The 27,903-nt window shown below is 42.1% G+C and overlaps 1 protein-coding gene across 1 annotated transcript in view; it reads right to left on the minus strand.

Annotated features, from left to right (window-relative positions):
• The window catches only part of SNX30 (sorting nexin family member 30), a 111,929-nt gene that overhangs the window by 49,863 nt on the left and 34,163 nt on the right, over nucleotides 1–27,903 (minus strand). The window contains exon 2 of the mRNA XM_068552911.1: nucleotides 8,834–9,025. Coding sequence (XP_068409012.1) covers nucleotides 8,834–9,025 — 192 coding nt within the window. The remainder of the gene's footprint in view (nucleotides 1–8,833; nucleotides 9,026–27,903) is intronic.

Consider the following 27,903-nt stretch of genomic DNA (forward strand, 5'->3'; position numbering starts at 1 on the left):
CTCTACTTTCTGCCCTCTTCTGTCACATGATATCCACTGGTTGTTCCTCTTTACTATGGCTTGCAAAACCACTTCATTAAATTATAGTCTATGTAACATTTCTACTCTAACTTTGAAATCAATCTTTGGTAACTACAAAAAGCAGTATGTATGCTAAAACACAAGTTTTGTTTCTGCTGTAACCAATTTTACTTTCGAGCAACTGCTTTTTTTTTCCTTCTATTTATTTAGGTTAGACACACTTATTTAAAAACTTCAGGAAAATTAAAGAAATAAAAAATAAAAGATCAGCCATAATCCCTCTAAATGGAGATAAATGCAATTAATATTATGGTTTATATCTTTCCATGTTTTTTTCTATGCACAGTCACTCATATTTTCCTATGTCTCTTTAATATATCTTGGACATCTTTCTGTGTCAGTAAGTTCAGATCTACATAATCATCTTTAACACACATGGATATACCATAATTAAACCAAATCCCCATTTAGGTTGTTACCAATTTTTCGATCAATAAACCATACTACGGTAAACATCACTGATAATCCTCTTGAAATTACGAAAGAATATACATGAAAGATGAAAGAGTATACGTATCTTTAATCGACAAATTGTTTCCAGTTATAGACTGATTTATATTCTTAATTAGCATATAGTCTCAATACTGGTTATCTTCGATGGAAGTATAACTGAAAAATAACATGTCATCTTTGTTTTACTTTTGTTTCTTTCGTGACTGTTGTTGTTGAACATCAAGTGTTTGTTGGCTGTATCTTTTTCTTCTTTTGTAAGAAGTCTTTTTTTATATTTGTGAGTCTAGTCTTTTCCACTTGTGAAAGCTCTTTATAGCGATCTACCTATCATAATTGCCAAATGGCTTTTATTATACAGAATTTTAAAATTGTTATATAGTCAAATTCATCCATTTTTTCCCTTTATGGTTGCTACTTTTAGTGTCATTGATAAGAAGTCTGTCCTCATTGCAAGCTTTTGAAAATATTCACCTGAATTATCTCCTTTATTTATGGCATACATGTATGTGTGTGTATATATATATATATATATATATATATATATATATATATATAAAATTGTTGCTATGCTACTCCTAGGAATCTATCATTAGAAAACAATGTTTAAACTGTGGCAAAGATACCTGTATAATGATGTTCACTGCAATATTATTTAAAATAACAAATTCAAAGCAACCTAAATGTCCAACAATAAAAAACAGTCGGGGAAATTATGGTATATTTATTCTATGGTTATCAGTAATCATGTCTGTAAAACATTTTTAATGACAAAAATGCTTCAGTAATAGTTTTAAGAAAAAACAGCAGGATACAAAATTAATTATACATGTTTTATGATTTCATTGTGTTGAAATTTTCGACATAAAAAGTTAGAAGAGGGGCTTCCCTGGTGGCGCAGTGGTTGAGAATCTGCCTGCCAATGCAGGGGACACCGGTTCGAGCTCTGGTCTGGGAAGATCCCACATGCCGCGGAGCAACTAGGCCCGTGAGCCACAACTACTGAGCCTGCGCGTCTGGAGCCTGTGCTCCGCAACAAGAGAGGCCGCGATGGTGAGAGGCCCGCGCACCGCGATGAAGAGTGGCCCCCACTTGCCGCAACTAGAGAAAGCCCTCGCACAGAAACAAAGAACCAACACAGCCATAAATAAATAAATAAATAAATAAATAAATAAATAAATAAATAAATAAATTTTTTAAAAAGTTAGAAGAAAAATCTGGGACTTATGATGACAACTTTACATTCAACTTTATTTCCAAACTTTCTAACATTCTTATACAATACTTATAGTCACATACACAAAAAACTCATTTTTTAAAACAGCTCCTTTAAGGACAGGGGATTTAATAAATCAGTAAAATTTGTTTGATGCTTTGGAAAACAATAACATAAAAAAAAAACCATCATGAAAGAGAAGGATGCTCACACTCTCTGACCTGATAATTATTTTACTTATTTTTACCACCACTTGTTCTAGAAAAGATAGAGTGATATGTGGAATATGATCAAATGACATAAATTAGAAGTAGGTGAGCAAGATAAAGAAAAACAAGGACAGAGAGAAAAAGTAGAGCTGGGAACGAGGCTAGCAAAACGCACTCACCTTGGAATTCTGCACACTTGTTAAAATTGGGCCACAGACATTACTGTATATTTCTGGAAAGAAATCTAGTCTGTTATAAGACATACAGTGCTCATAAAATATGCAGGCCAATAAAACCCCAATTATGAGTCTGTAGTAAAATTCTCCTCTGTGAAATTCAGGGTCTGACTTAGAAAGAAAAATAAAGTACTAATAAGTGTTTATCTCTGTTTTCTAGTATCTGTGGTAAACAAAACAATAAAAAAGAAAGTGCACACCCACAATTCCATAATCAGAGGCGACCACTTTAGAGTTTTGTTCTGTGTCCTTCCTTACGGTGTTCCCATACTCTAGAATGCCCCACAAAGATCATAAGGTCATTCGTACGCACCTAAAGTCAGATCTACAAATAGGTAACCGGGCACAAGAGTTGTAATGAAGAATATTCATTCTCACCATTGCACCCTGTGAATATCTCTTTGGTCATCTCTAGGCATCTCTGCCAAATTTTGTTAAGTTTAATACTTTGGAAGACCCAGCACGGAGCCACAGTAAAATCAATCCCCTAGGAGCACATCCAGTCCCCTGGGCCCCACCGTCCCACAAAAGAACTCCTCTTTATTCCCTAGGAGCTGATGGGCCCAGTGACTATGGCCTGGAGCCTTTCCCAAGAATTTTCAGTCAACTGAAAAGTTGATTTTACAGTCAGCTCACTCTAGAGAGGCTTTGTCTCTGTCAGAAACGCCATCCGTCCAGGCCACAGCTGGATCCTAACAAGTCTGAGTAACCCCCTCCCCCAAAAAAGAACCTCTTCCCTTATCAAATATTAGCCAGCTAATCCCATTCTCTTTCAAAGCCCTGTAGCTCTAAGAGCACCTGAGAATGATGCTGAAGAGGTTTCTGGCCTCCTTCTTCTGAAACGAGCTTCCATTTATTTCCTCCTCCTCAGATCTTCCCACCCAGCTCTCTGCAACACCAGTCCCATAAGTAATAAAGTCCTGTAGTTCCTCAACCTGCTCAAATTCTGAAAGCTGGCTCTCCCCTGAGAATACAGCCCCCTTGCTGTCCCATTAAGTGGAAAGCTGCTGGTGTTCTTACATTTCACAAACCTCTAAGACCAAGACCAAGAGTTGCTGTTGACATCCTGCTCCCTCCACACCACTCCTCCCACCCCTGAAAATCCTTTTGAGGCTCATGCCATCAGGTTATAGACATCTCTACCTCTCCTCACACCTGTCATCTGCTGACACCTCTGGCCTTTCTCCTGATTCCCCTGAGAGCACCTCGTTCTTGGGCTTCATAATCTGGGTGCCCACAAGATGCAGGTGGTTCCCACACACAACACCCACCTCTAAGCCAACTACACCTCACTCCATTGCCACGACCTCTCCACAGACTTTGTCATCACACAGAAATTCAGACATCTCCCTCTCTAACCGGCACCTCCTGTATTTCAGACTCTTCCATCTCCCAGTACCCCTGGTTTTTCAGCCTCGGGACCTACAGTTCTTGACAATCCATCCACTCCTGTCTTTACTTTCTTCCTCACTCAGCATCAATTCCACCAACCATCACTTCAGCATCTTACTTGCCCACATCCTAAATGCCCCTTCCACACTGTCATTCATACAACTCTGGCAAAAATGCAACCACCTACTGCCTGCTTTTCTAGACTTAGGCACAGTCTGGAGGAAAAACAAAATCAGGGAAACACACTGACTGAAGCAATAAATTCTACAACTGGACCCTCAACACTGTCAAGCAATCTCTTGATACTTCCTTAGTCGACTCTCTTCCCATTTTCCCCATACTTCCTTAGTCAACTCTCCGTGAGTTAATGCAAAGCCTGTAGAAGTTTTGAAAGCTTCTAAGCCCCACTTCAAAACCTCCCCTTTCACTCTTCACGAAGACCTCATCATCTATTCATAGAGAAAACTGCAGATATAAGCAAAGAACCCCTCAACGTCCTGCCACAAAACAAAAACAAAAACAAACCACTTCCCTTCTTCTTCCAGAAACAATGAAAAAAGTACGCCTCCCCCATCAGAGGCCACTCCCTCCCCTCCACTTCTGCCGGGGACACTCTCCGCCCACCTCCTCAGAGGCTTGCATCCTACTCTCCAACCTTCAACCCACAGTCTCCTTCTCCACCAACAATGGCCACGTGGCACTTAAACAAGTCTCTTTCACCCTTAAAAAACAAACAAAATGCCTCTCCCCCTCAAAGCCACATCCCCTCCTCCAGCTACTGTTCTCTCGCTCACTTTCACTGCCAAACTACCAACACTCACCATGTCTTTTCCTTACTTCCCACTCATCCTAACCCACTGCACGCTGCTGTACCACCCCCCCCCAATGAAGCTGCTCTCACCATAGTCATCAATAACCTTCTCATGGTTAAATCTAACATTCACTTTGTAATTCTTACATGTAACTTGACCTCAGCAGCATTTAGCCTGCGTTGACCACTGAGACATCTGAAAAGAGGAATTAATTGGGGCATAAGCCTTGGAGATGACTATCTGGCGATGGGATAAAAGCCAAGAGGAGGATGGCTTCCAAAGGGAGCTGAAGGCTGCTCTCTGTTTCCCCAACCTCCAGTCTACCTGCACATCATCATCAATTCCAATAGTCAGGCCATGGTAGTAGATGACAGTGCTGGTGCGGGGGATGGGAGGGGCGGTGCGGAGTACTTTCTTGAAAACCATGTCTTCTGAAAGCACAGCACAAGACAGATCTGGGTTCAAGTTTTAACACGTATTAGTTGCATGTCTTTGAGCAATTTTCTTAATATCGCTGTGTCTTAGTTTCCTCATTCGCAAAAGTAAGAATACACCAGTACCTACTTCCTTGAGTGTGAGGATTAACTGATGATATATCTAAAGCACTTAGCACAAAACAAATCACAGCTCAGCCACACGGCGGAACACTACCACAGTCTTAGAGATGATGGCGTAACAGTGTGCTCACTGGCATTTACTAGCAGAGAAAGACATTTGCATTGTACTAAGTGAATTGGCTGCATGTAAGATGCTCATTTTTGTGAATGGATAGAGACAAATAGTTCAGAGAATTATAAATGATTATTTCTGGCTGGTGAGCTTGTAAGTGTTCTTTTATTTTATGGTTTTAGCTTACTTGAGTTTTCTAATTTCTCTATAGTGAGCACATATTACTTACATAAAATAAAATTTAAAGGGTTTCTACTGCAAAAAAAAAAAAAAAAGTACAGCATATGGTAAATGCTCAATAATTAGCTATTATTATGATGTTACTTTCTAGAAGCCTACAGAGAAAACTGCCAGGATCTGCCAGCCCTGAGAAGGCCTCTCCCCACCACTGGAGAGAGAAGATAGCCACGACTTAGATCTCAGGGGGGAACACTTTCCCCGCACTGGCTCTCAGCCCTAGGCTCATTTTAGCTCAGGCAAAAGCAGCTCTGTACTTTGTCCAGCTTTTGTCATCCGGAATCTGAATCAGGCCTGGGAGTCAAAGCTCAAAGTCATAAAGTAAGTATTTGTACAACCTCGTCCTCTGACCATTAACTTTGCTTGAAAAGCCCAGCAGGAGTGGGGTGCTGGGACAAGATCAGGAGTTTGGGACCCTGTGTTCCCGTCTGTCCTCTCTCTCATCCCCATGCATCCCTACACGTCCTTTAATACAACACTCAGGGAAAAGGTCCCAGATGCATCACCAACGTATTAAACCTGGTGTCACTGTTTGAAACAGGAAAAGAAAAGGACTCTCGTTTGAGATCAGAAGTGGAATTCACGGTAAGAAGTAAAACTTAATCCTGCAACAACTTCACCCTTAAGTTGTTGTCCTTGAAGCCAAGTGAAAATGTGGGATTGGAACTTGGAAAGATTATCCTAAGACATTATCTGACTTAGAGGAAAAGAGATAGAAATAAGAGCACAATGGAGAAAGGGGAAGTGAGGACAGAGAGACAGCAGAGGAGAGAGTGGTGAGCTGCAGCACGGGCATCAGCCTGAGAATCCGCTGACAGGGAGAGAAACTGCAGGGTGGAGGACAAGCAGGGGTGGGGAAGCGTCAAAACAGGTGAGCACTGCTGTGCCAGGCGGTCACCTTGACATTCAGCTGTTTAGAGCACAAATTCAAGAAAAACATGTTTTGCATTTCACTGACTACAGGGTATAAAATAAGTTGACCCTAGGGAGAAAAAAATAAGTAACTGGAAATGATTTATGGGAGTATGTATATCATCCGAGGACCTCTGAGGATATAATACACATCTAAGCACTTAGCAATGCTGAGAAATACTACCCAGTGGCAAAAGAGACAGGGGCAGACTGTGTGAGCGCATATGCCTGTGCACACATACACATTTTCAAATGTGAACCAGGTGTGGAAAAGACAAGGCAGTAATATAGTGGTACACGGCAGAAAGTTAATAAATATTAGTTCCCACTCTTCTCTTACTCCTCCTCTCCCTGACATTAGGACTAACTACCTGTATGCAGAAAACTACAAGACGCTGATGAAAGAAATTAAAGATGATATAAACAGATGGAGAGATATACCATGTTCTTGGATTGGAAGAATCAACATTGTGAAAATGACTATACGACCCAAAGCAATCTACGGATTCAATGCAATCCCTATCAAACTACCAATGGCATTTTTCAGAGAACTAGAACAAAAAATTTCACAATTTGTATGGAAACACACAAGACCCCGAATAGCCAAAGCAACCTTGAGAAAGAAAAACGGAGCTGGAGGAATCAGGCTCCTTGACTTCAGACTATACTACAAAACCACAGTAATCAAGACACTGTGGTCCTGGCACAAAAACAGAAATATAGATCAATGGAACAGGATAGAAAGCCCAGAGATAAACCGAAACACATATGGTCACCTTATTTTTGATAAAGGAGGCAAGAATATACAATGGAGAAAAGACAGCCTCTTCAATAAGTGGTGCTGGGAAAACTGGACAGCTACATGTAAAAGAATGAAATTAGAACACTCCCTAACACCATGCACAAAAATAAACTCAAAATGGATTAAAGACCTAAATGTAAGGCCAGACACTATAAAACTCTTAGAGGAAAACATAGGCAGAACACTCTATGACATACATCACAGCAAGATCCTATTTGACCCACCTCCTAGAGAAATGGAAATAAAAACAATAATAAACAAATGGGACCTAATGAAACTTAAAAGCTTTTGCACAGCCAAGGAAACCATAAGCAAGATGAAAAGACAACCCTCAGAATGGGAGAAAATATTTGCAAATGAAGCAACTGACAAAGGATTAATCTCCAAAATTTACAAGCAGCTCATGCAGCTCAATATCAAAAAAACAAACAACCCAATCCAAAAATGGGCAGAAGACCTAAACAGACATTCCTCCAAAGAAGATATACAGATTGCCAACAAACACATGAAAGGATGCTCAACATCACTAATCATTAGAGAAATGCAAATCAAAACTACAATGAGGTATCACCTCACACCAGTCAGAATGGACATCATGAAAAAATCTACAAACAATAAATGCTGGAGTGGGTGTGGAGAAAAGGGAACCCTCTTGCACTGTTGGTGGGAATGTAAATTGATACAGCCACTATGGAGAACAGCACGGAGGTTCCTTAAAAAACTAAAAATAGAACTACCATACAACCCAGCAATCCCACTACTGGGCATATACCCTGAAAAAACCATAATTCAAAAAGAGTCATGTACCACAATGTTCACTGCAGCTCTGCTTACAATAGCCAGGACATGGAAGCAACCTAAGTGTCCATCGATAGATGAATGGATAAAGAAGATGTGGCACATATATACAATGGAATATTACTCGGCCATAAAAAGAAACGAAATTGAGTTATTTGTAGTGAGGTGGATGGACCTAGAGTCTATCATACAGAGTGAAGTAAGTCAGAAAGAAAAAAATACTGTATATGCTAACACATATATATGGAATCTAAAAAAAAAAAAAAAAAAAAAGGTTCTGAAGAACCTAGGGGCAGGACAGGAATAAAGACGCAGACATAGAGAATGGACTTGAGGACACGGGGAGGGGGAAGGGTAAGCTGGAATGAAGTGAGAGAGTGGCATGGACATATATACACTACCAAATGTAAAATAGATAGCTAGTGGGAAGCAGCCACATAGCACAGGGAGATCAGCTCAGTGCTCTGTGACCACCTAGAGGGGTGGGATAGGGAGGGTGGGAGGGAGACGCAAGATGGAGGAGATATGGGGATATACGTATATGTAGAGCTGATTCACTTTGTTATAAAAAACTAACACACCATTGTAAAGCAATTATACTCCAGTAAAGATGTTAAAAAAAAACAAAAACAAAGAGTACTTACACCAGATTATAATCATGTTCTCATCACAGAGCTTCAGGTTGATACAATGATTAATAAATTTCAAGAGTAATGAGATATTAACATGTTAAACAATATCATGATAGAAAATAAGTGAAAGTACAGGGTTTTAAAGTTTCATTTGAAAGACTGTAGTCACAATTTCTCCTTCATTTTAAGGTTAAAAAAAAAAAAACTTATGTATAAATCCTTTTAAATCTGAATATATCCACTCTCCCAAAAAGCTATACCCACAATTGTCATAAAGGTGAACAGAGTTGTAAAAAGGAAGGGAAAAAGGAAAGGCAGGAATCATGGCAGTAGGACTTCAATTCTCCAAGACACTCCAGACAGGTGGAAGATAATAAAAAGACCTACTTTCGTGGTGATCCTGTAAGTGATGTAGGTCTCCATCGTACAGACATGCTTCTTGGGATCATCAACCGTGACAAAGAGGTCTCTGGTCTCACCATCGATGTCATCATCAAGTTGTAGTCTGTTGAGAAGGGAAGATGAAGAAGCTGGACTTGCAGGGCCTGCTGGAGTACCACCGTTGGGCAAAATGAGATCCTGAAGGAAGAAAAGAATCATCTTACAAAGTAGCTAAGAACACACACCTGGAGAACACCAGCAACAGCGGCTGGTTTAGCCAAACCAAGAAACACCTCTAAATACAAAAACAACTTTCAGAGAATCTGATCCTCTCCTTAACTTACCATTTCTTAAGTGAACGAGTCTTTTACAACCAAGAGAAACACGACGGGCAATGCTCTACACCAAATCCTGTTGATTCATGTGTCAGCAAGCGCTGCAGGAACCAACAGTTCAGGGACAGAGAACATGACAGCCACCACCATCTTCAGACTTCGACAGAGAGAGAACTCCTGAGCACACCACATTCTCTCTTTTCCCCACTTTCTCAAGACCACCACTTGGGCCCAGGTAAACATTAAGGGGCCAGAACCCTCTTAAATATCCAACACATTTAAAAGCCTAATCAACCATCACAAAGAGACAGCTAAACATTATGTGCCTCCTGGAATAAGTTCACACCACCACCTATGAGTATGCCTGCCAAAAAACTGGATATGAGTCCTGAACAAATCTCTAGACACAACACCAATTTATAGGCAATACAGAAGAGTGAGGAACATGTTAAATACTGCAAGGACGCAATCAGCGGCATCTACACATTGTGAAGCTAAAGAGAACCAAAGACCCAGTTTCTTCAGTAAATAAATAAATTGTAAGGAAAAAAGAAAGACAGAGTTTGAAAGAGCACCTATAGGTGTAAGGAAACTTAAGAGACCTATCAACAACTGCAGTGGGTCCTGATTAAAACACAGGGTTAAAAGATTTTGAGACATTCAGGAAATTTTGAATATTGATCAATTATTTGATGACATGAAGGAATTATTAGGTGTGATAATGGAAGTATTATGATCTTACAAAGTCTTCATCTTTTAGTAACACATAACTAAAGTATTCATAGATGAGATGATAGGATGTGTGGTATTTGCTTCAAAATAATTAAGGTCGGGTAGTTGGGATACAGATGATACAAGATGCCCCAAAGCTGATCACTGTTGAAGCTGGTACTTGCAGGTTCACTACAAATTCTCTCCTCTTCTGTATGTGTTTAAAATTTTCCTCAATAAAAAAGTTTAAAAGGGGCAGGGGGAGCAAGTACCAGAAAAGAAAGGGAAGGAAAGATTAAAAACTTATGGACTTCTTTCTTCTTAGGCCTCAGTAGGAAGCCACTTGAATCAATTATGTCCCTATAATATCCAAAAAAGATGCAGTCTTCCAGTTACCTTTTCTGGCTTTAAGATTTGATAAGAGAACAAAGCCCTGTCTAGCAGTAGATGTGAAAGCCTCTGAATGTCACCTTGGAATCATTAGAAGGCGAAGACTAAGGAATATGGCAAGAAAGTGACATGATACTAAGCAAACAGCCTTGGTCAGGAATGTTTTCTGCATTCCTGACCTGTGGGTAATCAGATCACAGGCTGGGCGTGGGTCTTTCTTTCCCCAGAATGATCTCTTCTTGTGTGCAGGCTGGATATGACTTAGCCCCCAGAGAAGAGAACATACAGGAAATGAGAAGTCAATCTAGCAGTCATGTCCATAAGCTCCAGATGAAGATGGCACATCTGGAAAGAGAGTATGGAATGAGGCAGAGGGAAGCATGGTCTGGGGTCAAGGGCAATGTCACCCAACTCAGTGGGTGATGGAAACTAAACAAAAAAGGTACCTTCCTTTGTCCCCCTGACCACAGATAATTTAATCACATCCTTACTTATGCAATGTCAAAAATACTTTTGTAATTACTGAAAGGGTACCATTTCACAGAAGGTACTCATGGGAATGGACCCCACCCCTCCACTTCTCAGCCCAGGGTCTCGTCAGCTGGGAAGGCAAGCCCCTCAGCAGCTGCTCTCCGTGTGGACCATAGAACCTAGCTACAGCAGCATCCCACGACCTGCTTCCTCAGCACACTGATGTCACTGAGGGCATGCAGTGTCCAAATCCCAGGGTCTAAGGATCAGCGAGGGGACAGCTTCTCTGGAGCTCTGAGACAACCATCACGTCTTCATCATTTCAGTAAATATTTAAACACTGACCTCAGGCAAGGCACCATGCTAGGCATTGAGGGGCCCACCCTTACATTTTAACAACACTAGCTCACTGGGCCTCAGAAAGGCTCCATCACCTATGGCTAAACATTGCACAAAAGAAAGAATGAATTCAAAACCTTTAGTCAGATAAGCCAGCATCAGCTCAGACAGCAATTTTCCACAATCTGGCCTGAACTGATCCTGGAACCCACTATGCTGTTTCATATTTCTCCTTGTTGCTTACATAGCGCGCGCGCGCGCACGCACACACACACACCCACACACACACACACACACCCACACACCCCTCTTTTTTATGTAGAGGGCTCCAAGGATCTCATAGAAATCTGCTCAAATGCCCCCTCCTCCTAGAATCCTTCCTGGATCCAGCCCCTGACAAAATTTGTCACTCCCTTCTCAGTACCTTGAAGATACTTCCACTGAAGCAATTTTCACAGTTCTAATCATTTATTTACATATATAACTTATCCATAAGCACTGTGCGTCCAACAACTGTAACTGTGCCTTGTTCACCTTTGTGTGTGTGTGTGTGTGTAATTATCCATCCATCTGTTTGCCCGTCTCCCAGTGACTCCAGGCCAACTCCCCTAACCTCAACTCCCCTAACCTTTGCTCTGGGGACCTCAGCCAATAACCCTCCAGGAACGGCCCACATAAAGGTCTAAAAGGTCTTGGCCAGACAGTGGGAACTGAACTAATTCTCAAATCAGTTAGCGGGGGCTGGGGAGGAGAGAGTCACCCAGACCTTGTCACACAGCAGATTCTTTCCTTTAGGACTACACAACCAGGGAAGATACCCACACCCTTACTACAGGGTGCTTCCCGTAATATTATTTGAGCATATATGAATAGCTAATGAGCTACGGATGCCTGGACTTTCCTAAAAAGGGATGCTACCATCTCCGATTTCCATGGCACGTCTGTGCGCAGGGCTTCCACATTCTTATTTCGCTGCCCTCTACGTCAACCTCAACCTTGTGAGGTTAGCAGACAGATACTATCTCTACTGATGAGAAAGCCGACTCAAAAAGGTGAAGGACTTCTGTATCCAAATGTATGGAAGCCAGTTATCACTCTACTGAGTTGAGCTTAGGTATCTGGTTCCTAGTTCAAGGGTGTTATCAAGCTGAATCCCCTTTGTGTGGCTTTCCCTAACCCAACACTGTCCCTCATCTCCATTCTCTGGCCATAAATCCTTCTGGGTAAACATGAAGCTTCTGTTTTTAAAGCCAGTCGAGGAATGCTTCCATTTTCCCTTAGGGTCTTAATACAAGTTATCTCCCAGATAACTCCCCTCAAGATATGGTTCCCACAAGAAACAAACATGGAGAGAAAAGACAAAAATCTTAGGAGGAAAGGGCTGGGGCTTAGGTGGACTCAGCGACCCAGGCTCCTCTACCCTCAGAGTCCTCCGGTAGCGGGTTTGCTTCACTGAGACCTGAGTTCTAGAGCATGTATTGTGGGAGGGCAGCACCTTTACAACTAACACGAATTACAAAACGCGAGAAGTGAGAGAATCCCTTGGCTCAACACAAAAGCCTCCTGTTTCACTGTTGCTGCCCTACAGTCAGTCCTCCTTACTGCAGCCAGAATGCTCCCTGGAAAAGGTCAATCAAAACATGTTACCCCCCTGCTCAGAACTCTGAAAGACATCCATCCAAACACATTCAAAATAAAATCCAGACTCCCTCCCATAACCCACAAGGGCCAACATGATCTTATCACAGTCTCTGACCTCATCCCAGACGTTCTCCCCACTCCCCTCCAGCTCATCCTGCTCTAAACACCTGGCCTTGGCTTATCTGGACCTCAGGGCCTTCATACTTGCTGCTCACGCTGCCTGGAACAATGCTCTCCCCTCCAGCTCATCCTGCTCTAAACACCTGGCCTTGGCTTATCTGGACCTCAGGGCCTTCATACTTGCTGCTCACGCTGCCTGGAACACTGCTCTCCCCTCCGACTGCCACTGGCCTGGCTCTTCTCCTCAAACAGGTTTCTGCTCAAATGACACCTACTCAGAGAGGCGTTCTCAGCCCACAAAAATCTAAAAATATCCCTGCACCCTCCATCATTTTCCAGTCCCTTCCCTGTCTTTATTTTCATCATAGGACTTAGCACTGTCTGAAAATGTATTATATATTAACTGGTTATCTGTCTGTCTGACTTCCCACCAGTCTGTAAATTCCACAAGAGCAGAGACTGTGTCTTCTGGAACATAGTAGGTACTCAGTAAGTATCTGATGAATGAATGAGTTTTAGAAATGACCCAACTCAATCTCTTGCCAATATAAGCTACTCAATAAACGTCTGCTGAATGACAACAAAACTGAGGCTAACCTGGACGGACTGCCCAGTTTTGAATCCCGGTTCTACTATTTACTAGCAGCATGACTTAAGTAAATTCCTTAATCTCTCTATTGCCCCAGCTTCCTCATTTATAAAACGGGTATAATGGGATTGAGTTAGTTAGCATATGGAGCAATTGGAACAGCGCCTGGAACATGGTAGGCGCTATATCACTATTAAAATACTCAAAAAAAAAAAAAAAGTCAGCTTGTCTGCAAGTATTCCTGCATCCCCTTTAGACTATGGGGCTGGGTTCACAGTAGACCATAAATGCTGCTGAAAATTAAAATTGCACCTAGAGTCACAGTTGGTGCCTTAACCACACCTTCCTTAATGATTTCCCTGTAGCAATAGATATATCTACAGTAGCCTTTGTGAGAGTTACAACTACATAGTTGATAAATACATGAAAACTCCTCAACGCTCCAAAATATCAATTCTTGCTATGCAGTTTCAGTTATAAGAGAATTTCTTCTCCCCACCACCCCTTTTTACTTAGGAAGAGAAATACATAACCAGGCCACTTTGGAAACTGCCCTCGTTCAAAGAATTTCAGTTATAAGATCCACCATTGTGGTCAGCCAGCCGCAAGAGAGATTATTAAAATAACGTTAGTCACCAGCAAAATTCTATATTACATTAAACACAGGGTTTATGAAAGAAAGTGGTATACCTTAGGGGCCAATACGGACTTAATAAAAACAAGTCATGCTAAAACACTCTAATTTCTCTTTTTGATACTATTAGAGGAGTGTGGGCAACATGATGATCTTGTGTCAGAAGAGCTTGCCAAAGCCTCTCAAGGCATCCTGACGGCTACAGGAGAATGAGAGCTCTCTGAATGCACAGACTGTACCTGACTTGTCTTAATTGACCTCCCTCCTGCCAGGCACACAGGAGACGCCTGAAGAATGAATGCGCCCTGCACAAACTGAACAGAACACTCCTGACTGTTGACTTTGCTGTAAAGTTAAATTTAGGCCAACTATGGGCAATAACTTCAAAGGGAAAATCTCAAAATTGTTCTGTTCAAAGATGTTCATAACAGATCAAAGAACACAGAGTGAACCCTGGAAAAGCTCCAAAGGCTCACTAACCAGGAAATGATCGTGTTTACATTAATAACAATGTTACACACTCACTAAAAAATTATAAATCTAGACTTCTAGACAAATGCACCGAATTAATAAGCTCAGGTCTTTGCTTTCTCCCTCTTTCCCCCTTCCAGATAACAACCACCTGGAGAATGGGAGAGAAAGAGCAGTGGGGGGGGTGGGGAAGGGGGGTAGATAGTGACTGGAATGAGTACCAGATTAGAAACTAGGAAAGGGCATCATCCAAATGCCAAAAGTTTTGAAGATTTCCTACTGGAGATAATTGGGACTCAACTGAGAAAAGAACTAAGAGGTATCTTTAACCCATGTCACTAAGGTCACTTAGGGTTACCAAGGTTACCTAAGAAGTAGAAAATGTCCTGAACCCTCACAGACACTCTAATTTGAATTTGCAATTGTCTGGAGGGATGAGGGTATGGAAGGGCCCACAGTGGGGCAAAGGAGGACCCCCAGAGTGTCTGGCTGCTGTGAGCAAGGGGGTGCCAGCACAGGCAGATATATACCATGTGAGGACCACCAGCAGAGGGTGCCTTGCCCCCAGAGCTTCACCTAGCCAGGAGCGGTAGAGATGCAAGAGAAAGGTCAGAGGAACATGAAGGTGCCTGCTTGCACCTTCATGAAGTCAGCTGCCCTGGGTCGGTCCACCAAGCACAAAGGAGGCAAGACCGCAAATTCTGAAAAGGCTGGACTCTACCGAGATGGGGAGAGCACCTAAAACAAGATGGAAGCCAGGCTATACTGGATCCAGACACAAGAGACGAACTAGGCCAAGTCTTCCAGACCGACCGTCCCTGACCCTGGTTTTCCTTCTTCTGATTCTTTTCCCGAGGAGAGACCACTCAACTGATTTGTCAACTCTTATTCCACTCAACCTAAGATCCAAGAAGACAATTCTAACATCAAGTAGAAACAGGGGGATCCAGGGAATTCCCTGGCAGTACAGTGGTTAGAACTGGGTGCTCTCACTGCCGGGGCCCCAGGTTCAATCCCTGGTCGGGGAACTAAGATCCCGCAAGCCGTGCAGTGAGGCAAAAAAAAGAAAGAAAGAGAGAAAAAGAAAAAAGAAACAGGGGATCCAATAATTCACTTCTTCTGGTGAGAGGCAAATAGCAGGCCTGTATTACCTCATCAGACACAAGAAAACCGAAAAATATACCAGCCTATATTAACTCATCATTCAGACCCAAGAAAACCAAAACATGAGGAAAAGCAGCACAGTCCTTAAGAGCAAATATATATACATTTGAAAAGATTTATCCCGTAAAACACTACACTTTAGTCCACATCTACCTTGTGCTCCCATTTAAAAAAAAAAAAAAGTCAAAACAAAGTGGAAGAGAACTGTACTTCACTGTACAGTAGAAACTAACACAACATTGTAAAACAACTATACCCCAATTAAAAAAAAAAAAAAAAAAAGAAAGAAAGTGGAAGAGGGGGACTTCCCTGGTGGCACAGTGGTTAAGACTCCACGCTCCCAATGCAGGGGGCCCGGGTTCGATCCCTGGTCAGGGAACTAGATCCCATGTGCATGCCACAACTAAGAGTTCACATGCCACTGCTAAGGAGCGCTCGATCCGAAACTAAAGGAGCCCGGCTGCCGCAACTAAGACTCGGCGCAGCCAAATAAATAAATAAATATCTAAAAAAAAAAAAGAAAGTGGAAGAGGGAATAAAAAAATTAAAGCATAAATTGAAAACAGAAAAGAAAGAGTAAAAGTTATAAATAAAACCAAAATTTAATTCTTCTAAAAGAATTAAATATAGAATTATATTAATATAGAATAAACATAGAAATAAATATAGAAAGAAGGAGGGGAAAAATGAGCAGGCAATAACGATTTAAATCTTACCTTTGTGTATGATTATAAATTACAAGGATGTGCTATGAATAGCTATGCTAATAAACCTGGAAGTCTCTTTGGCCATACACTGCAGGAAAATGTACAGCCAAAGAGAAATTAAATTGATGTAGAAAACCTAAACAAATAAATAACCTCAGAACTGCTGTCAGAGAACTTTTACTGAAAGGTGAACTAAGCCCCAATGGTTTTACAGCTGAGCTCTAATGAACCTCAAGGAGCAAGTCCTGTTTTATTCGAACACTCTAAAACACATTTAAAAATGAAAAAACTTTCAAATCATTTTATAAGGGTTACCTATATCTGATATCAAAATAGTAGGACAAAAAAGGAAATTAGATGTAAGTGTAAACTTCGTCAGTAAAGTAACAGCAAATGGTACATTAGAAGAATTTTTTTAAAAAGAAAGAAAGAAAACTAATATACCAGGATTGAGTCAAACATAATCCAAGAAATCAAAAGTGATTTAACATTAAGAAATTTATTCATCCTGTTTATTACATTAACTGATCATAGGATCACTGTCCAATATAATCATGCCCACAACTACCAAAATGCTTATTGGTATCATACACTGGTAAATATCAGCCATTCCATTAAAATCTCTAAGTAAAATTAAGAAATAAAAGGAAGGTTCCTAAATATGTTAAAGAGTATATATCAGAAAACATCAGCAATGAACCTTGAAAACACTGCTCTAAGTGAAAGAAGCCAGACATGAAAGGCCACATATATAACTCCATTTATATGAAGAATCCAGACAGGCAAAACCACAAAGATAGAAAGAAGACTTTTGGTTGCCAGGGACTGAAGGGAAGGGGAAAATGGGAGCGAACACTTAATAAATATGAGGTTTCTTTTTTGGGTGACAAAATATTCTGGAATTAGATAGTAATGATGTTTGCACAATGCTGTGAGTATACTAAAAACCACTCAACTGTAATATAGTTTGAAATGGTGACTTTTAGGGTATGTGAATTAGATCTCAATAATATATTTTTTAAGCAGGAAACAATATGAAACACTGGAGGCATGTCTACAAAATTCAGAAACAAGACTCTGATACCTAATCACCCCATTATTCAAATCGTTCTGGTGCCCTGAGCTAGCGCAACGGTGTACAACAGAGCTCCACGCACTGCAATCATTCAAGAAGAAACACGCAGTGATCTACCACATCACTTCCTTGCAAAAGGTTGGTTTCTTCAAAAATTAATCTAAAACTATAGTACACATAAATAGGGAGAAAATGTATTTAAAACTTTTTAAAATGATAAATCTAAACTGATGTCATGTATTTACTAAATAACATTCAGTGACAAAAGGAGAAGACACAAACCACATGGTAGATTGTAGTATCGTTTGCAATTATTAACTCCTATTAACTCCGTACCTTTAGGAGGATTATACACACTCACTATTGCCAAGTGACTGCCGACCAGAGGGCACATCTCCACTCGAGTCCAGTGACTGACGGCTTGGCTACGTAACGGGCTCTGGCCAATGGCACGTGAGCAAATGTGACCTACACCATATGGAAGCAGACACTTTAAGAGCCACTGCATGTTTCCATCAGCTCTCATGTGCTCTCTCCTCTGCCCTGAAACTAGCATGTCCCAAACAGGGGCTGTGCCTTCAGAAGGGAAGACTTGTGGAAGAGAGCCATAGCAATGGACTCCCAGCCCCCGACACATAACTCGATCTAGAAATTAATGTTTGCTGCAAACCTCTGTATTTTTGGAATTTGTGGTTTATTAACCACAGCAAGACTAATACATATAATTATTAAAATGTCTATGTAATTTAAAAAATCTAGGTAAGAGATAGTGTGTAAACAATATGGAATTTTAAGATGTAGGGATTTATCTTTTTTTTTTTTTTAATAACTGTAGAATTATTCAAAATGCATCTTAACCATATGACTTAAGTCCTAGGACCCTACCTGATTATCAGTAGAAGTTCAGTCTTCCTTCTTTCCCACCCCTGCCCCAGAATCCCATCTCCAATATTCTCCAAAACCTCCAAGGTTGCTTGCACAAGTTTCTCCAAGTTCCCAAGGCCCAGCAGTCTGTGGTTTCTAGGTTAGCATCTTCTCTCAACAGTCTTACGTTTTCCCACTTTGGATTCTGGATCATCACATATGAGGGAAAGACTCCTCTTCAGACATGGGTTAAGAGATCACCTTTAATTATTTGTAGGTTAATAAAGTCGTTTCAAAACTGAAAATGTTTCCCCAGCTTTTCTATTAGAAACTCTCCCTTCAAGTAAAATCCACCCATTGGCTTGATGCAAAAGATGACCTCCAACAAGATCACATACGAAGTCAAAATGCAAGAGCCCAAGTCCACATTCCTTGGCTCAGTTTCCAATGTCTATTACTAGCTTTTTCTAAGGATTTCCAGACTAGCAATCAGCTCTCCAGACATTCTTGTGATTGTTGGGAGCAAAGATTTTTCTCCCACTCTCAGATGAATTTAAACATGATCTCTTTTCATTCCTTCTAAAGAGGATACACTGTTTCAACCACAGAGTAAAACACCTAACACACAATGGACAAAGTGCTGACACAGAGCTACCAGGATGTGTTTAAATAACTGTGTTTAAATGACTCAGTCTGGCTGGGCACGTGTACACAAAAACCTCTACCTATGATGCAACGCAATATGGGTTATAACGGAGGTCCATGCAAAATGAAGGAGGGGCGCAAAGGATGCTGGGGCAACTGGAGAAGAAGAAAATTTGCCAAATGGAAAAACAAGATGGTGGGAGAGCTTGGCATGGACATTCCATGCTGAGAAATCACGACCTCTGAAGGAGGAGAGGTATTTCAAAAGCTTGTCCCTAACTGAATGATAACTAGGACCCACCACACAAAGGTTCTGCCTCTGTTGCTGGTCAAGTACGTGCATGATCTGGAGGACTCAAACGCCCAAGCAGACAGCTTTCTAAAGACACGAAATTAAACCTCCCCCAAAAGTACACAACAAAGAGAACGTGACTCTAACTAAACACCTGCTCTCTTTCCTTCCCACCTTGATGCATTCTGCCAAATGAAAGCTAAGTAATAAAGGCACTCAATCCCCTCTGACATTTCTGCACCAAAATCACGCAAGGGCCTGGGGCGGAGAACCCCTCAGATCATCCAAGTTGTTTGTGTCACTTATAAGAAAAGACTCGGAAGTAGCATGCATGAGGCCACTCAGGTGGTAACGTGACCACCAGGTCTTTGGTCACTCGCCTAGGGCTGTGGTACCGCAAACTGGATGCTCCACAGAATAAGGAGAGTGAAGCACACAAGCACATAAACAGCTCTAAAGACCAACTGAGAAAAAGTTACATGATGGGTGGTCCTCAACAGAGGAGAAACGATGTTTCATAAAGACCATGAAGTTACCCTACTGGGGATACTCAGTCTAAGGGTCTCATTTCTACGCTCTCCCAACACTAACCCACTCCATCCACCTCTGGTCTTTAACAGAAGAGGCATGGAAGGAAGGAAGGAAGGAAGGAAGGAAGGAAGGAAGGAAGGAAGGAAGGAAGGAAGGAAGGAAGGAAGGAAGGGAGGGAGGGAGGGAGGGAGGGAGGGAGGGAGGGAGGGAGGGAGGAAGGAAAGAAGAAAGACAGATAGATCTGGGCTTAGAGTCCATATGATTGGGCTTGAATTCTGGCTTTGCTCCTCACCAGGCCTGGAGTAAGGTACACAATCTCTCTGAGATCCAGTTTCTCCATCTATGACATGGAGGGTGTAAAGATTAAAGAAAACACAAAAATAATGTGCTACTTAATCCCTTAATATACGTTAGTTCTTTCCCACCCTTCATACAACACTCCTTAACTGTACCATTTGTTCATCTTACAAAGCTGGTCCTAATTGACATGTTTTTGTGCTACCATCTGACACAGCACTGCATATGTGGAATGCCCTCAGTGTCTGATGAAACAAGTCAGATGCCTATGGGAAGTTAAAGGAAAAAGCATTTTCAAAACAGGGACCTAGATGAAACAATATACTATACAGAGCTGAATATCTACTAGGTGATCAAATACTTGTTGATTAATCATCACCTCAGACCAAACCTTTTCAAGGGCAAAAACCATTCAAGTGAGGAACAGACCAGGGCAGGACTCCACTACCTATTCATGTGAAGTGGTCACTGTTAAGTCCACGCTTACAGCCACACCAGTCAGCTGTGCTTAAAAAAGCCTTGAGCACTGAGCAAGACTAAAAGTGTCCTTGCCTCAAAAACTACCTGAAGCTCACCATTCCTCTATAACAGGGACTCTTTCTCTAGAATCCAAAGACACCTCATGCCAAAAATTATGTGCAAGATTTTGCACGTGCACTTGTGAATCTGAATTTTCCTTTGCAGAGAACCTATCATTTTTAGAGTCCCAAAAATACTCATGGGGGAAGAAAGTTAAGCACTCCTGATTCTAAACTGTCTCTCTCAAAAAAGGAAGCAGAAGTATATTTGAACTTCCACGAGCTCCCCAAGTTCAAACTGCCCCTCAGCAGAGTACTCTCACGTTCAATGATTTGTGACGCTCAGACCCTACCTTTAGGGGCAGGGAAGTCCTTCAACCCTCAACCCAAATCTGAAACTAACCTGAGATGAGAATTTGTTAAATTAGAAGGAAATATGTGACTATACTCAAATAGGTCACACTAGCTTGAGACAAGTTTTCACCTAAAAGGATTCTCTCAATACTGGTCTTGTGGCATTAAACACTGTTGTGTTGATTCAGGAGCTAAAAGAGCTAGGAGCTAAAAGAGATGTTTTTCTGTGAAACTCTTCAAAGCCTGAGACACGGGTCCCCCCATGGCATCCTTTTTAGAAGCCTGAAGCATGCCTGCCTCCCCCCAAAAGCGCAGATGGACTTCCAGGCTTGAGATTCACCTGGCTCCCTGGCTGCTCCAGCTCTAACTCCCACATTCCTACTGACAAGACTCAGACTGGACATAGGGGATTTCTTTTTATTTCCATGGTGAATAGATTTATTGGGAAAGAAGAAGGAACTCAACAACCAAGAGTCTGATCATAGTCTAAACAATAAGGAGTGAAAGAAAAAGCGGGAATAGGACATTCTAAACCAAAACAACTCAAAAGAGTTTCACAACTAAGTAACCAGACAAGAAAAGTGGGAAAAAGGCAGGAAGGAAGGACATGCAAGAAGAGGGCCCTACACTTCATACTGGTCGGTGTGGCCCTCTCACGTGGGCATTCTGAGCTCAGAGGCAGAAACGAGCCCTGTGAATAAGGGTGAGTGGAAGGATTTCAGACCAGGTACAAATGGCAAGGGGGCAGAAACAGACAAAGGAAGTCAAGGAATGAATGAGGAAAAAAACTGCAACCTTATTTTCCTATAAACCATGAGGATAAAACAAAGTCAGAAAGGAGGCAGCTCCCACATGGTGGTGCAGGTATCCATCCCCATGGGGAGGCAGGGAGGCTTGTCTTGAAGCCAATACACAAGAGATCGATAAACAGGAAGGATTTCTCAAGATGCTTTCATTTACACTTTACGTATGACAGAGAGGAACGTCAACTGTCCAAAGTGAAGATGACTATTATTTTTCAGTTAAGGTTGTTGTCGTGGGGTGGGTGGAGGCTGACAGATTAAAGGAGAGTCAGCTTTCCTCAAAGCCACTCCTAGGTATAGCTTGTTAGACAAAATTTCGCTAAAAGATTACATTCCTACAATATATATAATTAAATACGTTTTCAGCATCTTTCTCCAAGGAATCTCTGTGAGATGGCAGAGGGAATGGGACAAAATAATTATCACTTTCTATTCTTCCATAGACCAAAAGAGAGATGTTTTCCAACACACAGGAGTTTTAAGTAGCCTAATCACCAGGGTACTATCCTCCCTCAAACCACAAACTAGAGGATATGGAAAGAAAAATCTACTCCTCCATGTATTCATCCGAACAAACATTTATCGAGTTCCCACTGAGTACCAGGTACTATTATAGATGCAGGGGAAAGCAAGCTGATAAGGGATTTATTTGAGGAATCAAGTTTTGGGGTGGAGTACGGGGTGTGGCACAGACCTAGGACAAACAGCCACGTGATGTAATGAGATAAATACGTGAATAAGGAAAAACTGCTGTGCTGGAGTCCAGAGGAGCCAAGAGTAACTCTGCCCTCCGAGGACGGCTCCAGAGAGGCAGCCTGACTGCACAAGGCCTGGCCTCACATTCCAGCTCTCCTACCAGCTATGCGGCAGTAAGAAAACCACTTAAATTCACCAACGTTTGCTGGAAAATGGCAAGGTCACCCCATCCAGGTGGCCAGGCTGCACGGAGAGTATGGAGAATGTCTGTGAAAGCCCCTGTACACAGCGACTAGCCACTAGGCAGGGAAAAGGCGTTCCTGGCGTGGAGCGTGGCCTCAGCAGAACTGCCACAGGGTGAGGTGCAGAGGGCACAGCTGGGGACCATCACTGTGGACAGAACGTGAGCCGCCCAGGGGCGGTGGCTGGAAACAAGGCCTGGAGGTCCAATGAGCTCCAGACTCTGAGGGATCTTAAATAACAGGCTTAAGAATTTGAGGCACACCCCACAGGCAGTGGCTAAGCTTTTAAGCAGGAAAGTGGCACTCATATGTAACTTTTTCAAAAAGACTTCAGAAAAAACACACAGATCAGATAGAAAGGGGAAGAAATAGGAGACAAGAGAGGGCTCATTTAGGGAGCTCTTGTAATTGTCCAGGCACACCTCCCCCCACCCCCGAATGGTACCTGAGCCAGGTGGTAGATGCCACGGAGAGGAAAGGACAGGTGAGAAGTGTCATCAACAATAAGGTCAGGTGCCCTGGGAGACTCTGATGAATGTCTCCTCAGCAGAAAAAAACAGAGTCTGGCCACACCAGGGGGATCACGTTTCAAACACAGGTAAATTACAGAGGATTAGAAATTCCTGCAGTTCTAGCAAAATCGAGTAAACACAAGTTCAACAGCCCTTCGTGCTGTGGTTAAATCCGCAAAGCCCATCCTTAGGACAAGAAGGCAAGTCCTGCCAAAATGACTGTGCTCAGCAAAGGCTTACACCAAGGTCCACCAAGGTCACCAGGCACTTGACATTCTTACCCAGGTGGGAGCTGCCTCCCAGAGGAGACTCCTCCCATTCACCTTCCATCACCTGCTTCAGGGATACCTGACTCAAGTCACTTCTCCACTGTCACAGCCAGCATGCTCACGGCAGGAACTCATGCGGGGAATCTCGCACCGCCATCCACTTAAGGCCAGATGAACAAACAGCTCACAGGCTGTTAGCGCCGCCTGGCTCCAACACCTGGCCAGAGGGATCTCTCTGTCACCTGAACCCACCTTTGGCAGAGAGCAGAAGGTGGCCAGCTGAGCACTCTGGGAGCCTGGGCTCTGAAGTGACTCACGACACAACAGAATTCCAAAACAGAAAGCAAACTCTTGGGGCTAAGAAAGATGCCAGGACTTGGAGACAAAAATCCATACTTTTTCACGGCGATCTACACACACACCTCTAAGTCAAGGGAAAATAAAGAAATTAAATATTGTAAGTTCGTACTATCTTCTGAGCACTGTGCAAGCTTTACACAGTATTCTCAACCCTTCAAATAACACAAGGGTGGGGATGGGGGTGGGGGTGGGGGTGGAGGGTGGGCTTTATTATCTGTGTTCCTACTAGGAGAGCAGGTCCAGGGACGTTAGAGGACGGGCCCAAGGTCACTCAGCCAGTAACAAGCAGAGGCACAACCGGGAGCCCAGCCCCGAGAGGCCACCGCCTGCCCCCCTGTCGCAAGAGACTTCGTGGAACAAGCACCTACCCAACAAGAGACCCCGTACCCACTACCACCACATTCACCTTTGCATCTGCAGTAGGGCCTGATGGTGAGCACTCCTTCACATGTGTCCCTTCAAACAATTAAATTCCTGATCCACCAGTGCAAGAGAAATAAACCAAGTCATCTTGCCTCTCAAAGGATTTTTAAGAGCCAGCCAGCTCCAGAGAAGATCCAACAGAAAGGACCAGAAACCATTAACAAACAGCTCCATTTGGCCATCAGCAATCCCCCATGGACTCCAGAAAAATAAAGCTAGACCCCACCACAGTGTCTGCACATGGAAACAAAGCTGAGTGGTTAGACACCATGGTGCACGGGCACACCTGGCTTGAACACTTAGTGTTAATGCAGGGGGTGAGGGCTTCTCATCCCCAGAGAACTCTTGGGTAATATATATCCTGCCCACATAGCTTGATGATTCACCCTGTCATTCCCTAAATTGATGGGACAGATTTAGTATATGATAACTATGGAACTTCAAATAGTGAGGAGAGAAGAGATTAGTCCATAAATGCTGATGGAGAATTTGTTTAACCAGTTAGGGAACAATTAAGTTATATCCTTTTCTAACACCAAATGCAAAAATAAATATCAGGTCATGTAAAGAAATAAATGCAATACATCAACTATACCTCGATTAAAAAAAAAAAATGAAATGCAAGATTAAAAAAGAAAACTAAATGATGATTTATATCAGGGGTTGGCAAGCTTTTTTGGTAAAGGACCAGATAGTAAATATTTCTGGCTTTTCAGGTCACAGTCTCTGTTGCAACAACTCCAGTCTGCTGTTGTGGTGCAGAAGCAGCCTCATACAGTAGGTAGACAAATGGGTGTGGCTACAGTCCAATAAAATTATGGAATGGACACAGTTATGTCTGAATTATGGACATAACTGTTATGGACACAGAAGTCTGAATTTCACTAATTTTCACCTGGCATGAAATAAGCATCTTTTTTTTTTCCAGTCATTTAAAAATGCCATTAAAAAACTCTTAGGACTGAATGTGTCATGGGTTGGGGATGGAGGATGGGGTGGGCATGGCTAGAAAAGGGCAGCAGGAAGGAGCCTTGCTGTGGTGGAACTGTCTGTATGTTGACTGTGGTGGTGGTTACAGAAATCTACACACCTGATAGAACTGCACAGAACAAACTACACACATGCACGCACTCACAAATGCGTGCTTGTAAAATGGGTGAAATCTGCATGAGTGTTGTCCATTGTACCAATGTCAATTTGCTGGTATTGTTATGCAAGATGTTATCATTGGAGGAAACTGGACAAAGAGCACCTGGGACCTTCCTATACACATCTTTGGTAACTCCCTGTGAATCTATAATTATTTCAAAATAAAAAGTTAATAATGGGGGCTTCCCTGGTGGTGCAGTGGTTAAGAATCTGCCTGCCAATTCAGGGGACACGGGTTCGAGCCCTGGTCTGGGAAGATCCCACATGCCGCGGAGCAACTAAGCCCGCACTCCACAACTACTGAGCCTGAGCTCTGCAGCCTGCAAGCCACAACTACTGAGGCTCCGTGCCACAACTACTGAAACCCACGCGCCTAGAGCCCGTGCTCAGCAACAAGAGAAGCCACCGCAATGAGAAGCCTGCGCACCGCATCCAAGAGTAGCCCCCGCTCGCTGCAACTAGAGAAAGCCACACACAGCAACAAAGAACCAAAGCAGACAAGAGTAAAATAAATAAAATAAATAAATTTTAAAAACCAAAAGCAGAATCCATAAAGGAAGAGTAACAGATTTAACAAATTTTTCTCTATGTCAAGAAAACAATAAATGTGAAAAGATAAACAGCAAACTGGGAAAAGGATTTGAACATGTATGACCATAGGTTGTTTGCTTCAACATATTAAGGATTTTGAAAATCAGCATTAAAGACATACTATGTAAAAAATAGACAACTGATGGGAACATATTGTATAGCACAGGGAACTCTACCTAATGCACTGTGGTAACCTAAATGGGAGGGAAGTCCAAAAGGGAGGGGAGGGACTTCCCTGGTGGCACAGTGGTTAAGAATCCGCCTGCCAATGCAGGGGACACGGGTTCGAGCCCTGGTCCAGGAAGATCCCATATTCCGCAGAGCAACTAAGCCTGTCCACCACTACTACTGAGCCCAAGTGCCACAACTACTGAAGCCCGCGCGCCGAGAGCCCGTGCTCAGCAACAAAAGAAGCCACTGCATCAGAAGCCCACGCACCACAACAAAGAGTAGCCTCTGCTTGCTGCAACTAGAGAAAGCCCACGCTCAGCAATGAAGACCCAATGCAGCCAAAAATAAATAAAATAAATTTTTTTTAAAAAAGGGAGGGGATATCTGTATGCGTATGGCTGATTCATTTTGTTGTGCAGTGGAGGCTAACACAACAGTATAAAGCAACCGTTCTCCAATAAAAATTAATTAAAAAAACATTAAAGACAGACAGAGCCCAATATAAAAATGGACAAATATAGTAAATATGGCCAATAAATATTAATTGTTCTGGAATATTACTCAGCCATAAAAAACGAATGAAATAATGTCATTTGCAGCAACATGGATCTAGAGATTATCATACTAAGTAAGCCAAAGACAAATATCATATGATATCACTTATATGTAGAATCTAAAAAAAAAATGATACAAATAAACTTACATACGAAACAAAAATAGACTCACAGACATAGAAAACACACTTATGGTTACCAAGGGGAAACTGGGGGGGAGGGATAAATTAGGAGTTTGGGATTAACTGTACACATTACAGGATGTCCCTGGTGGCGCAGTGTTTAAGAATCAGCCTGCCAATACAGGGGACATGCGTTCGAGCCCTGGTCTGGGAAGATCCCACATGCCGCGGAGCAACTAAGCCCGTGCTCCACAACTACTGAGCCTGCGCTCTTGAGCCCGTGCTCTGCAGCAAGAGAAGCCACCACAATGAGAAGCCTGCGCACCGCAACAAAGAGTAGCCCCCGCTCACCGCAACTAGAGAAAGCCCACGCACGGCAACGAAGACCCAACACAGCCATAAATAAATAAATAAATAAATAAATTTATTTATTAATTAAAAAAAACATATACACACTACTATATCTAAAATAGATAACAGGGGAATTCCCTGGTGATCCAGTGGTTAGGATTCAGCACTTTCTCTGCTGTGGGCCCAGGTTCGATCCCTGGTTGGGGAACCAGGATACCACAAGCCACATGGCACAGCAAAAAAAAAAAAAAAAAAAATTAAAAAAAATAGATAACAAAGACCTATTGTATAGCACCCGTAACTATACTCAATATTTTGTAATAACCTATAAGGGAAAAGAATCTGAAAAGGATATATATATTATATATATATAAAATATATATATATATTTATGACTGAATCACTTTGCTGTAAACCTGAAACTAAGACAACACTGTAAATCAACTATACTTCAATAAAAAAAAAATAATTGTTCAACTTCAATAGCAAACAAAATAAAAATGAAAACAAGATATCATTTCTCCTATCAAACCAGTAAAGATTAAAAAGATTACCTCTGGTTCTAAAGCCACACAGTTTCTACTACATCACACTAAAAAAATTTTAGGACAACAACAAAATAAAATGGCTTTTTCAAAGCTCTGTTCAGAGCCAGAACAGCAAGGAAGGACTCTGTAAACAAGAA

The sequence above is a fragment of the Eschrichtius robustus genome, chromosome 10 (genome assembly GCF_028021215.1).
Source record: "Eschrichtius robustus isolate mEscRob2 chromosome 10, mEscRob2.pri, whole genome shotgun sequence".
Lineage (NCBI taxonomy): Eukaryota > Metazoa > Chordata > Mammalia > Artiodactyla > Eschrichtiidae > Eschrichtius > Eschrichtius robustus.